General features: G+C 46.3%; 1 protein-coding gene across 1 annotated transcript; it reads right to left on the bottom strand.

Annotated features, from left to right (window-relative positions):
- Positions 1 to 3,263: 3,263 nt before the first annotated feature.
- Positions 3,264 to 6,931, bottom strand: SMIM32 (small integral membrane protein 32). Its single transcript, XM_064388123.1, has 2 exons — positions 5,524 to 6,931; positions 3,264 to 5,352 (listed from the first exon to the last, which is right to left on the bottom strand). The coding sequence occupies exons 1-2, from the start codon at positions 5,580 to 5,582 to the stop codon at positions 4,974 to 4,976; spliced, it is 438 nt and encodes a 145-aa protein (XP_064244193.1). The 5' UTR covers positions 5,583 to 6,931; the 3' UTR covers positions 3,264 to 4,973.
- Between the last annotated feature and the right edge of the window lie 7,283 nt (positions 6,932 to 14,214).

Raw genomic sequence — 14,214 nt, 5'->3', positions numbered from 1 at the left:
GAGAGATCTTTCTTGTCCTGGAGCAGAGAGCAGCTTTCTGCCAGCTCAGTTTCACATTTAATTGCTGAGCTCTCTGTTGCTGTTTGATTTGCCCGTGCTCTGCTGGAGGGAGGAGCAGTGGGCAGCACATCCGAGGTGTCACAGGCAGCTCTGTCACTGTCACCTCCTGCAGCCCCCTGCCTCGGGCAGGAGCTGCTTTGGCTGTCACCAGAGTTAGCAGAGACTGAGCTGCTGCACTGCAAGTGGGGACTGCACACACAGGGACCATGGCACAGAAATGTTCCTGCCACAGGAGATGTGGGACAGCGAGGGCAAGGTGAAAGTCTCATAAAGGCAGGTGGGATTTATATACACCAGCAGGTTAATGTGAAATAATTTTTTTTTTTCAGACTTAGGTCTTGAAAATAAGCTTCCAACAAGTGAACTTCGATAACATTTCCCCTCCCAAAGACAAATTCTGTAAGACTACTTCACTCCCATGGAGGTGTGAGATGAGGGTTGAAGGGTGACTTTCTGGGGGATAGAAGCTTTGGGTCATCTCCAGCCATTCTGTGTTCCAGCTTCTTGCAGGGCTCCTTTTTTCCACAAGGCATTGGAAGAAAAACCCCATACTTTTTAAACTAGCAGCTTTTCTGTTCTAAGGCCAGTTTTATTTTGTTGTTTATAAATATCTTTTTTCCCCATTCTCTTTTTGAGAAATAACTTTGTTGTTTGCAATAATAGAATTTATTTCCAGGACTAAATTATAAGTACCGTGTAACCCAATCATTCCTGCAATTCCTGATTTTCTGAAGTCTCTTAGAGAAACTGCTGATGGCAAACTGAGGAGCCACTTGAGACAGCTTTGAGCTGTGTGTGACTTTCACTTCAGTCACAAAACAGATAAAATGGGCTCTGTTCTGCAAGAGCCAAATGGAGACTATTTTTTCTAAGATTTCAGGTCTCTGGTGAGCAGTGCCACTAAAAGATTTTAACAGAAGCAATTCTTAAGTTTCCTCTAAGAAATTGAGGTAAATGCAGTATATTAAACTTAAAGTGCAAATTTAGGATTGACCAGGCTGTGTTCTTGAATAGAATTCACCACTGGTGCTCTATGCAGATGCTCAGCCCTGCAGAGAAGAATTTTATGATGCCAGGAGGGCAAAAAGGAGGGCAAGAGGAAAAAAATCTTGAAAATATGTGACTGTGTACCCTGTTGCCCTGGAGACCTTATGTATTGATTTAGAGCAAACTTCTCTACTTGTAGTTTCTGGAAGAAAGAACCTCCTAAACACAAATGTGCCATGAGCATAATCCAGGTCTCTTCCTTTCGCCATCTCAGTCTGATATATCTTCCATTGTTTTAAATGTTTCAAATATCAGGTAGGTAAAGCTCCTGGCTCTCAAAATGTGTAGGAGAGCAAGGACCATGGGCAGAGCAGTGGTCAGTGGGGTCACTGCCTTGGCAGAGCTGAACTGAACCTTTTCATCTGCTGGGGTCAGCTCTGGCCACACTCTGCTCTGTGGGAGTGGGGCAGCTGCTTGTCACCAGGGCGTGAAGCTGCTAGAAAAAAAACTTCTTAAAGCAAGTGAGTTACACATTGCAGTGGCCCCAGTGGTTTGGTACAGGTTTGGAGTGTGATCATGCCACATGATCAGCCTTGCCATGCAGCACTGGCTTTGTTACCAGGCTGACTCCCCAGACAGACTTGGAATATTTAGCTTTTAGGATTTATTCTTTACCTTTTGTCTTGCTCTGCAGTTTGAATGACTTGTGAGTCCTACAGGTGAGCTCTTTCCAGCAGAAACTGTGTGGCATAGGGTATAGAAAACCCTCAGCTCCTGATTTTCCTTAGGGGGAAGTGCAGGAGGACAAATGCTCATGGGGAAGCCCACTTGCAGCAGGAAATGTGAGAAGAAAGATGGGTCCTGCTGAGGCCCCAAAATGTTACCAAACGCAGTGTTCAGGCAGAGCAATGGATGGGTGAGCTCCCAGTTGTGGAATGCCCTCCCAGAGGAGCACAGAGCTGGTGGTTTCTCCCTGGTTACTCAGTACAGGGCTGTGGCAAACTCCCTGTGGGCACTGCCTGTGCATTCAAACAGAATGAAATATTACATCAGAATGAAATATCACAATAATAATAATCCATTGAAAGACTGGCATCAGCTTCAAAGCATCTCACTGCTGCCAGGTGCAAATGGTGAGCTGTTTCCCTGGCCCAGAGGGAGAGTTAGAACCCTCTTTACCTCTCAGGTCCTGATTCAGCAGGGCGCTTAGCCATGCATGTGAAGTGTGTGAATGCTCCTCAAACTGTTACAGGGGCTGCTCATCTTTGGAAAGCAAAGCCTGTAACAGTAAGAATTTCTCTAAACGGGGACCGGGACCACTCTTCTTCTCCCAGCCTCGCTGCCCAGATTCCTGGTGTTTCACTCATCTTTAGTGTTGCAGTGTCTTGACCTCCAGCCTGCCTGGAGGAAAAGCCATCAGGAGGGGGAGGCTGCTGCAGGGCTCTGCTCAGAGGCTCTTAAAAGGCACATGGAGAAAATGGGATTTGGTCAAAGATGCAGGAACAGTGTGTTTGTGTCAGGGGCAGGACTATGACTGGCAGAGAGTGAGAGAAAGGGAAGGAGAATCCATGTGGGACCCCACACGTGTCATACATCCAATAAAACAGTTCCAGCAGGTGAAGCCATGTCTGTCAGTCCCTCCCTGGTGTGCCTGTGGTTGGAAAGTGGATTTTTTGGTCAGCTTGAATTCTGAGCCTGGTGAAAGCTTTCTACACATGTTTCGTACATTGGCTGAAATTATGGTGGTGCCCCATCCCTGGAAATGCTCAAAGCCAGATTGGAAGGGGCTTGGGGCAACATGGCATTGGAAAATGACCCTGCCCATGGCAGGGGGGTTGGTACTGGATGAACTTTAAGGTCCTTTCCAACCCAAACTGTTCTATGTTTCTGAATATCATTAATGAAACTTTCTTCTGCAATAGAAATGATCCTGGATATTGATGAGAACAGCACAGGACATGGACAAAAGCATTCTCAGAAAATCAGTTAACACTTTTAGCATGACAGGTTCTTCTGTAGTATTACTCCAACCAGGCTGTGGAGAAAAATAGGATTATTCTGGAGCTATTCTTGAATGTTTAAATAAAGAGTGCAAAGCAACGTGTGCTCTGTCAGGTTCTGAGGCTTTTGCCAGCAGAAATTCTTAGACCAAACTCATTATGGCTGGTAGCTGAAAACAAGCTGTCATTACTTAAAAATAAATAAGAAATGCCTGATTTGATAAAACTTGATTTATTCAAAAAGGGCTGAGAGAAATACACTTGCATTTATTGTTGCTTTCTGCATTAATTGGAATTACACCAGTTAAATTTGGTTCAGAGGAAATATTGGCCACATATCAAGGAATAAAATATTGAAATCTGTTATGTAGTAGTTTAGCTTATTGGAGCAAAATAAAACATGGTAACAAAGACAATGACATGGAAGTGTTATCAACTGTGCGATTCTTGGGTTAAAAAAGAAGCAGCTTGCAAACAGACTTCCATATATACACATTTTGTCTGTGTTCTTGAGTGCAAGCCTGTATGTGTGTGTAATTGCATTGTAAAATCTCCTCCTTTGGATGAAATAAGTTATGTACACATATATACATCTGGAGTACTCTGCAGTTCAAGAACAGGGTTAGGAGCAGCATCTGACACCCCTGTGAAACCCATTTCAGATGATCCAATACCCAAAACTGCAGCTAAAACAGAATTTAGGACTGGGTGTTTCTGGATAGCTGCAATTCTCCTGTATGTTGAGCCATTTGATTTAAAAAACAACAACAACAACAACAACAACAAACACAAAAAAAACCCACACCAAACCAACAAAACCCAAGCCCTTTGCCCGCAGTTTGTGGGAATTATGGACACTCTTCCCAAATTCATGCAGCTTCATCTGGAATTGTGCTGTAACTGCAAGTTTACAAGAAATCAGCATCTACAAAATAGATTGTCACCTACCAGTGTTAAGCAGAAGGTTTTTTTTTTTGTTCTGATTTTTGAACAAAATCAGATAGTAATTTGAAATGGTAAGGGTTGCCAGTGACCAGTGTTGAATAAAGCTGTTGTAATATTGATAATTCATGTTTCTAATTGGGCAAGGTTTAGATGAAGAGCATGGAGTGACAAAGTAAAGCTACTATTCCTATAAAGCTGTGTTTTATGGCTTTCAGAACTTATCCACTTTGTGTATCAAACTTGGAGCACTCTCCTCACACTTTTCAATAGTTTGCATAATATTAAATAAATTAATTTTCCTTCCCCACTTCTCCCCATCTTGATTATTTTGGTTTCATGCTGTGGCAAATAATTTCCTTTGCAGTTTATGAAAGATGAAAATAAATTCCTTAGGCAGTAAGTGTTTCACATAAGTGGTAACTTAAGACTTGATCAATGATGCATTCAAACATCAAAAACAGCCTTAACAGAATGACAATCAAAAGCCCAAATAAACATTTTTCATTTTCTCCTCCTGCCTGGCAGGCCTCCCACAGCATCACCATGCTGTTCCAGCAGCAGTTGGGAGAAACCCATCTCTGGAGCTGTTAGGTAAATACACTGGTTTTTTACATTTGATGCTTGTTTTCCTAAACACGGGGGAACAAGCTCCACCAGATGCCCAAATCAGAGATTGTTGTTAATACAATTATCCTTGTATGGACACTGAATGGGTGGATGATGACATTTGCATACACACAGAGCTTAATCTGGAATCACGGGGCAATTTTTTGCAAAAACTGTATCAATTTGCTAAAGCATTCTCTTCAGTTCATAACAGAGCTTTTTATTTACAGCTACCCAGATTGGCATACAGCATAATTTTGAGCAATCTCCTCCTGCCCACTACTCTAAAGGGGGTCACATCCATGCACTGGCACATGGCACTAACTCCTTTCTGCACAGGGTTTGTGGTGCCTGCTCCTGCTGGAATGAGAAGTGTCAGACAGCTTGTGTCCTCCACGGGTTCCTCGCCTCCCTGAGCGATCTGTCGTAAGGAAGAGTAGCAAAAAAAGAATTTTTCAGCTGGCAGTTTATGAAGAACACAATGAATGTCACAGTCAAGAACAGAAAGAAAAATAGAATTATGTAAGTCACCAGGTCTGGCTTATTTATTTCCCCTTCTTTTAACACCCGGGCTGTGGACATGTAAAGAGCAGAGGAGCTCACGGGTCTCGGAGTGCTGCTCAGGTAGGGCGTGTTGGTCTGAATCATTAGGTGAGCTTCGGTGGCACTGGTTGAATTGAGCAATTCACTATACATGTTCTTGCTTAAATTTCTTCCGCAGCAGAAGTAAAACAGGAGGACAAACGCAGTCAGTCTTTGGCATAGGAAAGAAATAATGTTCCTGCTTGTAAAAGGATGCAACCCAGCCGCATGTTGTCTAAAGCAAATTAATTCACTTGCATGGCTCAGTCACTCTCTTTTAAATCTTCTTGGCTCATATTTACAGCATTTACCCACAAATATTAATCAAAAATGATACAGGTACCTCGTGTCCTGGCCCTGGTTCCCCCAGCACGCCGGGTTTGGGGAGATGCTCCGGCTCATCTGCGGGTCAGCAGGGATGTGCGGGGAGAGCTGCGAGCCCGGTGCCCCGCTCCGGCACGGGCTGGGCTCGGCAGAGCTTCTTCAGCCCGGCTGGCAGGCACCGAGCAGCCCTGGCAGCGCTCACCGCCCGCCGAGGGGAGGCACGGTGGCTCTGCAGCCGCTCTGCAGAAGTGGGGTGCACAGAAATCCGGGGTTAAGCGGCATCTGTGCAGAGAGGCAGCCGCTGCCCGGAGATGCCGTCGCGGGTCTGTGCCTCGGGAGGCTCCGTGCTGCTGAAATCCTGGCGCTGGGAAGCATTAGTTGACTTTCCTAATCCCAGTTAACGGCGCTCTGTGGAGCCGGGGTTAAGAGGCTGAGCTTTCCAGGCACTCCTTTCATTGCTTTGAGAGAAATAAATTTTAAAAAATAATAGTTAAAAAAAGAGCGACGTCCCTTTGTCCGGGAAAGAAACCCCAAAACAGCTTCCCTGGGGATTCAGTTCTCAGGGAGGCTCCCAGCGCTGGCTCAGCCAGGGCGGGCTCTGTTGGACCCGGCTTTGCCCGGCCGCAGCTCCAGCCCGGGCAGGGCAGGGCTGCACACTGCTGCCGAGCCCGCGGTGCAGCTGGCACTGACACGATGCTAAAAAGGAAGAGATCTTCGGATAAATTCCCGTGAGTGCCTGAGGCTCTGGCTGGAGGTTTTGAGCTGGGGGAGGGCAGCAGAGAACGGGACAAAAAAGAAGAAAATTGCCTCAAAACCTTTCTTTCTTCTTCAGCCCTTTATTGTTTAAACCTAGAGTAATCAATGTCCCTTTTTCTTTCTTTTTTTTTTTTTTTTTTTTTTTTTTTTTTTTTTTTTGTTACTCCTCTGTGATCCCCAGCAACCTCTCCAGCCTGACAATTAGCATGTTAATTCTTTTTTTTTCAGCAAATTGCTTTATGCTGCTATTAGCTCCTGGCTGCTCGCCAGCTTGCTCTCACAATCTCCCATGCATCAGATAAGCGCCGTTAATACTTTTTATTTTAACGCATTGGAACTTGAAAAACGGGCAGGGGAGATGAGAGAGGAGTGAGGAAGAGTAACTGGGCAGAGGAAAACACCATCTCCAGCCCCAGGGTGCTGATCCCAGCAAATGCTAAAGCTGCTTATGAAGAGCTGTTGCAGCCAACAGTGCCAGTGGTTAAACATTTCACTTAGCATAATAAATGTTTCTGCTGGGAGAGGGAGAATGAAGAGAAGAGGAATCTTCTGGTCAGTTAGATCTGAATAAAATCAAGTCAAACTGACACATTCTGAGGCCCTGGTCAGCACATTCCTCATCTCCTGCCAAGCTCCAGGTGCTCCAGTTAAACCCTTGTGCCACCAGCAGCTCTGCTGGGCTGGTAGAAAGCTGACACTTCTCTGTCACATTCCTGCTCACATCCTCCTGCATCCATCCTCAGGAGAGCCATTACCTGTGTGTTTACTTACAAGTCCTGGGGACCCTGTCATCCACAAGGAGGTCTTCCTCTGTGGAACGTTTTCTTGACTTTTGTTCTTCTCTCTCCCTGTTCTTCCCGTTTTTCAGCCCAAGTGCTCTGAGTGCCTCACGCTGCTCTCCAGGATGGCAGCAGGGGCTTTTCCTGCCTGCCCCCAGTGCTCCTCTGGGAGCACATCTCCTGCCCACACCTGTTTACCCTGTGGGTTCAAAGAGCAGGATGCTGAGGCAGGCAGCCACGGGGGCTGGAAAAATCAACAGGGCCACAGAGTTTGAACTCTCATGTTGCAGCATCTCCTTCCATGCCTCCTTCAAAGAGGGGACTCTGAGCTGCAGCATGGCAAGGCTGAATGTCTTCCCAGCACCTTCCCAACTTCAGCTCTCTCCTCTCTGAACTGTTTTTGAGTTTAACAAAGCTTTACATCATTTTTTTTATTTATTTTCTTTATTGTTTTTATTAATATGTAGGAAAACCAAGAAGGCGTCTGGGGCTGAATCCTAAGACAGTGTGCACAGTCTTAATGTTTAACATACAGGCTCTCTGCAGATGTTTCCAACTCTGTAATAGGAGGGAAATGCAACAAAAGATGCAGAGGGATGTCATGGCCATTGATGTGTTTCCTCCCTGCACAGCAGTGTGGTGCAGAAGAGCTCTGCCAGGGGCTCCTTGGCACCTTTAGCCTCCATCCCTCCCTCCCTTGAGCCCGTGGGGAGCATTTCCCTGGGGGAGGATGCACAGTCCAGGGACAGGATGGTTCCCTCACTGCTGGGACAGGGCAAAGGCCAGAGCTGTTTGCTCTGCCCAGTAAATGCCCCCAAACCTCTCATGGGGCTGCATCCCTGCCCTCACACACGGGGTGCCCCCTGAGCACCCTCTTTCCACCCTCTTCACATGCAGGTTGCATGAAGACACAGAGCCAGAATCTTTATTTTTCCCTTTTGCTCCCACACCATGTTCTCTCTCATTCCTGGAAGGATCCTGCCCTGAGGGGGCCGTGTCTCAGCTCTGGTGCCAGTGCTGGGATTGTTTCCAGTGCCCAGCATGGGGAGCAATCCTTGGGGTGTTTTACAGGCTTTGTGTGCACACAGGGAGTTCTGAACTCCTCTTGCTTTTTGGCTGGCTGGCTGGAGCTCATATACAAACTGGTGAGAAGCCTTGGGAGTAAATCAGATGTATTTACTGTGGCACTGTATCCAGGCTTAATCTTAAAACAGCTAAATTGCCATAAATAACACCTTAATTGCAAAAATAAGAGCTGATCCTTTCTCTTTGTTCTCCTTAATTTGGAAGAGTTTTTAAAGTCTTTAGTTCCTTTTAATTTTTCCTCATTAACTTATTCCTTATTTAGTAGTTTCACTGGGTTTGTTTCTCAGTTTTGGGGATTTTTTTAATTCTTTCCCAAGGCTGCCAGCATTTAGTGGCTGATTTTGTTAGTTTTTATGTGCACTGGCAGTAGCACTGAAAGGACAAACACAGAGCCTCTGACACTGGCTAGAGTTTAATGATAATAAACTTTAGAGTGTTGCAACTTCCTGTCCTGCTTAGAAACTGGGTCAGCATCGCTGGCCCCCGTGGCATCCTGGGGACAATCCTGGGGCTGGAAAGGCTTCTCCCTCCCCCTGTGTCACCCCCACCTCTGGGTTTGTCTGCCCTCAGCTACATTCAACAGCAAGAAGTTTTGTCCAGGTGTGTTGCAGCCCCAGCAGACCTGCAGGAGTTGGTTGATGGTTGTGGTGACTCGGTGGCAGCTCTGGTCCAGTCTTGCCAAGGTGTGAAGTAAATAATGACATAAACTGTCCAGAGCTGAACGGAGGGAGAACAGAGCCTGTGCCCCTCAGCCCATCCCCTGCTGCTCTCCAGGCTGGCAGGATGATCCTGTTTGCTTTAACAATCCTCCAGCCCAGCTCCCACCACACACAGCACAATCTTAGCGGGTGGGAATTGCTGGGCGTTGATCCACACTCTGGAAGGCTGGAGCCTTTCCCCAGCTCCAGCCTGGTAAATAATGCATGATGTCTCTCTCATGTGCTTACGCAACCCCTACCACGATAAACACCAACCCAGGGAAATGAAAGTGGAAAGAAACATTATCTTTCTCCGTAATGCAACCATTTACAATCTGCATTACGATCCTCCTGCTCTGCAGAGTGAGCAGCAGTCAGGAGGATGTTTCTATTAGCAGACCAGAATGCAACAAATCACAGGCTGTAACTTTCCAGTGCCGCATAAAAGCAGCTTAAAACCATATAAAGGAAAGAAAATAAAAATAACATACAGAGATTATTTCCTTTTCTGTTCACTCCAAAGGAGAATAGTTATTTCCAGGTGCCTGAGTTGCAGATATTTAGGAACATATTTTGAAGTGCAGGACCATAAAATTTAGCACTAGACACCTAATGTGGGGATCTTGCCTTTGGTTCTTAAATATGGGGCAGGATGCCTGAAGAAATTGGCTCAAGTGCAGAAAAGTCATGAAAATGTTTTGTTTCAGAAGAGCTTGTGTGTGTTATTTCAAACTAACGTCTACCATGAGGTTCTCAGGACATGTTTGCACCAGCTAAAGCAGGAGCATTTAGGAAGTTTCCAGAGAAGTCTGAGGCAGTGAGGTGGAACTGGGTGATCTTAAGGTCCCTTCCAACCCAAACCATTCTGGGATTCTATAAAGGGAGCTTGTGTGTGTGTGGTCAGTGCTGCATCCAGATCCTCTGCTCTTCTCCGGGCTGGGAGGTGCTGTGATTCACCCAGCCATGGGATGGGCAATGAGCACCACACACCTCCTGCCCTCCCAGTAAGCTTTGCCCGTGCTCCAGTGGGTGTAGGGGAGTGAGTCTGGCTGTTACCTGGGTGGTGGGAGCATCCCAGCCTCCCTGCCCTGCCTGCCCTGGCTTCTGAGGGGCTCTGAGGGGTGCAGAGCTTCACCCTCGGTGAAAGGTTGTTTGTGGTCATGCATGGGTTCCCTGGGTCCTGACCAAAATTGTCATTTTCTGTGTGCAGTCACCTTCTTGGTGTGTTCAGAAGGCAAAGCACAGCTTGATGGAGTTTCACACAGCCAGGAGGTGTGGGTGGGCATCCAGTGACCCCCCTGGGGACGCAGCTTCCATACATCCACCCATGGAGAACACGGGCAGGAGGTGCTCTGGAAGAAAAAGCAAAAGGCTTAATTGCAGAGAAAGGTTGTCTTTGGTACCTCCTTTACACTCAAACAGATCCTGAGTCAAACAGTGCTGGTTTTTCAGCTGAGCTGGGAACAAAAGGGGCCGTGGAGCTGGGCTGGGCTCTGCAGCAGGAGAAGAGCTCCCCCCAGCTCAGGGCTGCCAGCTCAGCCCTCGGCTGGGCACTGTGGTGCTGCCTGCATGTGCTGGCTCAGGACCACGTCAGTCCTGGCCCTGCAGCACCAGGATGCTCCCTGGGGCTGCTTCTGGCCCAGCCTGGTGCTCCCTGGGGCAGGGAGGCAAGTCCAAGGACAGGAATGAGCAGTAACAAGGCTGTGTGCTGTTCACTGGGTCTGTATGGCCAGAGTTTAACCCCAATTATTGGGGGTTGAATTTTAGTAAGAAAAGAAAGGATGAAGGGATTAAACTCACTACAAGTTCTGAATATGGTTTTTTTCTGGTGTTAGCAGTCCCTCGCCAACTTGCAATGTGAATAAAAGGCAGTATCAGTCCCATCCTGAATAGATCCTCTGGGGATCAGAAGGAGATTTGGGGAGGCTGTGGAAAATTGTGCTTCTCACCTGTCTCCTATTGATGTCTCTTCTCAAAAGGATTAAAGGGAGTCTTTCTCCAGGCTGCTGCACAAAAGATATCCCACCTGTGTGTATAACCCCCCTCCTGCCTGTTCCACTGTATGCTGCAAAACTTCCCATTTAACTGCAATGTTAACTTCATTGTAGGGAATTCAGACCAGCAGTGGCTGGGGGTCCCCATCACCTCTTGAAAAAGTCTTGAACTCAGGCAGAAATTCTCTGGCATCGCCCTCCTTCTCCCTACATTAATTTTGCCAGTATCAGATGTTTGGGGTGAGCCAAGGGTTGTTTGTGAAGCCTCACAGGGTTCTTTTATTACCAGAATCTGTCTTTATTTATGGTTTCTTTCATTACCAGAATCTGTCTTTATTTATGGCTTCTTTCTGGTACAACTCACCTGTCTGGTGTCAGGAATTTTCCCTCCTCTGTTTGTGAGCCCTGGGCAGGGTCTGTCAGTGGTGGGCAGCTGTGGCTGTGTCTGTCAGGCAGTGGGTGACAGCCTGGGGAGATGGGGCTCCTCTTTCTTCTCTGGTTATTGATTTTTGCTCTGTTTGTCTTAAGGCTCATATTTATTGTAAATTCTGAGGGGAGTCAACAGCAAGTAATAAGGTGAGTTATTAAACCTGGGTGATCCCCTAGAAATAGAGGGGGAAGTTATTTTACAGCCCATGGAGTTCCTGCCTCCCTGCATGCCTGCCAAGCCTGGGTGTCTCTGGTCATGTTCTGTGCAACAAGATATCTATTTTGCAATATCTTAGTTTGCAACCTCCTCCTTAGTTTGAAAAACAGACTTGGTAATACTTCCTTACCCTGCAGGGATCCAGAGGATTAATCAGTAAAGGTGGCAAGGTGCTCTGATGCAGTTAAAAATTAAAAAAAAAAAATACTAAAGAACCATCTAAAACAGGGTGGAAGATGGAGCTGAACCCTGGGGGTGATGAAGCTGAAATTTTAATAAGCTATTGACACTCTCTGGAAAGTTATACCATCATCCCACTGGAGTACCAGTCCCTCAGTGTGGCTGGCTACTGCTTTAAGATGTATTTCCATCTATGACTGTGAAAAAATTAAAGGAAAATTGAACACAGTGTTCCTCAGCAGGCCAGGGATTGGGGAGTTTAATTGCTTGTGTGCTGCTTGATAAAGAAAAACAGTTTTGTGATTTCTAATTTGTCATTCAGAACAGTCTGACTCAAGAAATCACATTGCTTGTTTTTTAACTCCAGGGTCTTTTTGATGTTATGATTGAAACCTCCTCTAAAACACATAGAACACCTCTGAAAACAGGGCCTGTCCATAGCAGGGGACAGTCTGTCCTCAGCAGAGCCCAGGTTTCCATCAGAAGAGATCTTGTTTGTGTCCCAAACTGAAGTAAATTAAGCATGGCAGAACAAAAACTTTGTTTCAATTTTTAAAATGAAATACTTAATTGAGAAAATCAACCTCTTCCTATTTTCCTGCTCTCTAAAAACACCCACAGGTTTACAAGGGAAGGTAAATCCATCATTTCCATCCTACAGAAGAGCTGATCTGAAAGATTTGTGCTGTTCACTGAAGACACTCACCCAAAAAGGGAGACAAAAGGCTCTTAGGCCTGTACATCAGGTTTCTGTGTCTGTTTATTTCTTGTTCCAGGGTGGAGTCTGAATCCCAGAGAAGGATTCGACATTACAAAATTTTACATATTTACAAATGGCCAGCACTTTCTGTTTCAGATACATTTTATTATAGAAATGACCATGCACTGTCCCTGCCTGAGCAGACCCAGCCTTGAATCAGATAACACTTTTCTGGTGATCCAGATTTCTGTGTCTCCACAAACCCTGGAGCATCCTCTCCCTGTTTCTGTCAGGGCTGCTGGTCAGACCTTTGGGGAGAGCCAGAGGAGAGGAAAGCCCAGCTGCCAGGGAGAGGTGGAGAACAAGATCTGTGAGTGGGCAGCCCAGCTGTCAGTGCCTGCAGGAGGAATCCACCCAGGCTGGCACAGCTTACCCTTGGGAGTCCTCTGTGTCCTCCGTGTCCCCTTCCCAGCTGTGCCAGCCCTGCCTTTGGCTCTCCCTGCCCGAGCCTGTAATTATCAGCGATCAAGGCAAGGTGCTGCCCACGCTGCCACAGGGGATGGCAGTGCAGCGTGCTGGAGCACTTCTGCTTTGGAAGCCTTAGAAATCTGGCAGGGTGCCCTGGTTTAGGGCAAATTTGGGAGAAAACCTCCAAAGGGGGCCCCTCCAGAAAGCAAACCCACACGGGCTCTCCCCCCAACCAGTTTGGGAAGGATTCCTCAGAGAGAAGTGGAAAGAACCTGCTTATTTAGCAGGCAAAACACCCCCAGCACACAGAATGAACAATACCGGATGACAACACTCTCTCACCAATCTGAAAAGGATGGCAAATTCAGAAAGTCTCTCCTGGGATGGTCACTCTGTTGTTGCTCCCTCTGGCACTGGGGATAGCTGCTGCAGGCACAGGATGCAAACTCTGGGTGTTTCCCAGGTCCCAGCCTGGAGCAGGTTTGAATGGTTCCAAAAAGGGAAAGGAAAAACAGTCCAGGGAAAGATTTGGACTGCTTAGCTAAACTAACTAGCGAGCAGAAGCAAAAAGCAAGAGCAAAGCAAAAAGCCAGGCAAAAATCAAAACCCACACTATGTACTGCCCCGTCTGTGTCCTGCCAGCCGTGGGGGATCAGGCTGATAACAAACCAAAATAAAACTTCACTCTTCAGAGCTAGTCTTGAAGGCACAGAACATAATATCCAGCATTAACAGAACACACATCTGGGGATACAAGCATCACAACGTCACCCTGGGACCCAGGGCCAGGGCTGACCCAGAGCAGGGGTGCCCTGGTCCTCATGGCCACCCAGCAGAGCTGGAAAATGCCCTTGGCAAAGCTGCTCTGAACTTGGGCTTATTGAATCTACCTGGAAATAAAATCTACCAGGGTGTGACAAGGGTTATTGTAACAATCTAAAATCTTTTTGCTTCTGGAATAGCTGCTCCTTCATGGAGCAAGAAAATTGGTTTTAATTTCATTGCCATAGTTTCATGGAAATAAATTTGAGCAACTCATACTCCACTATCAGTTAGAAAAGCATTATTTTTTTTTCCCACCAGTAAGAGTGCTCATAAAACTGCGTGAAATATAAAGCAAATAGAAATACTTGCAACTAATTTTCCCCCATTAATAAAGTAAAAACTTTACCTGATTTTTAACTTTGCAGAGGAAATCAGTGTTAGCAAGAGATGTTTCTTTTGAGGTGATGGAAGATCTTGTTACTCACTCATGTTCCTTGCCTAGATAGAAGCAGATACATTCCTGTTGTATTTTAATTAATTCTAAACCTATGCAGGTGAGGAGTACAGTACAGTGTTATTAAAATTCATGCTTCATAATCAGAACAGTTAGTGCAGTCTCTGAGAACAGCAAACTAAAG

This window comes from Passer domesticus, chromosome 13, assembly GCF_036417665.1.
Source record: "Passer domesticus isolate bPasDom1 chromosome 13, bPasDom1.hap1, whole genome shotgun sequence".
NCBI lineage: Eukaryota > Metazoa > Chordata > Aves > Passeriformes > Passeridae > Passer > Passer domesticus.
Note: the sequence above shows the minus strand (reverse complement) of the source record. Positions and strands in the feature narration are given on the sequence as shown.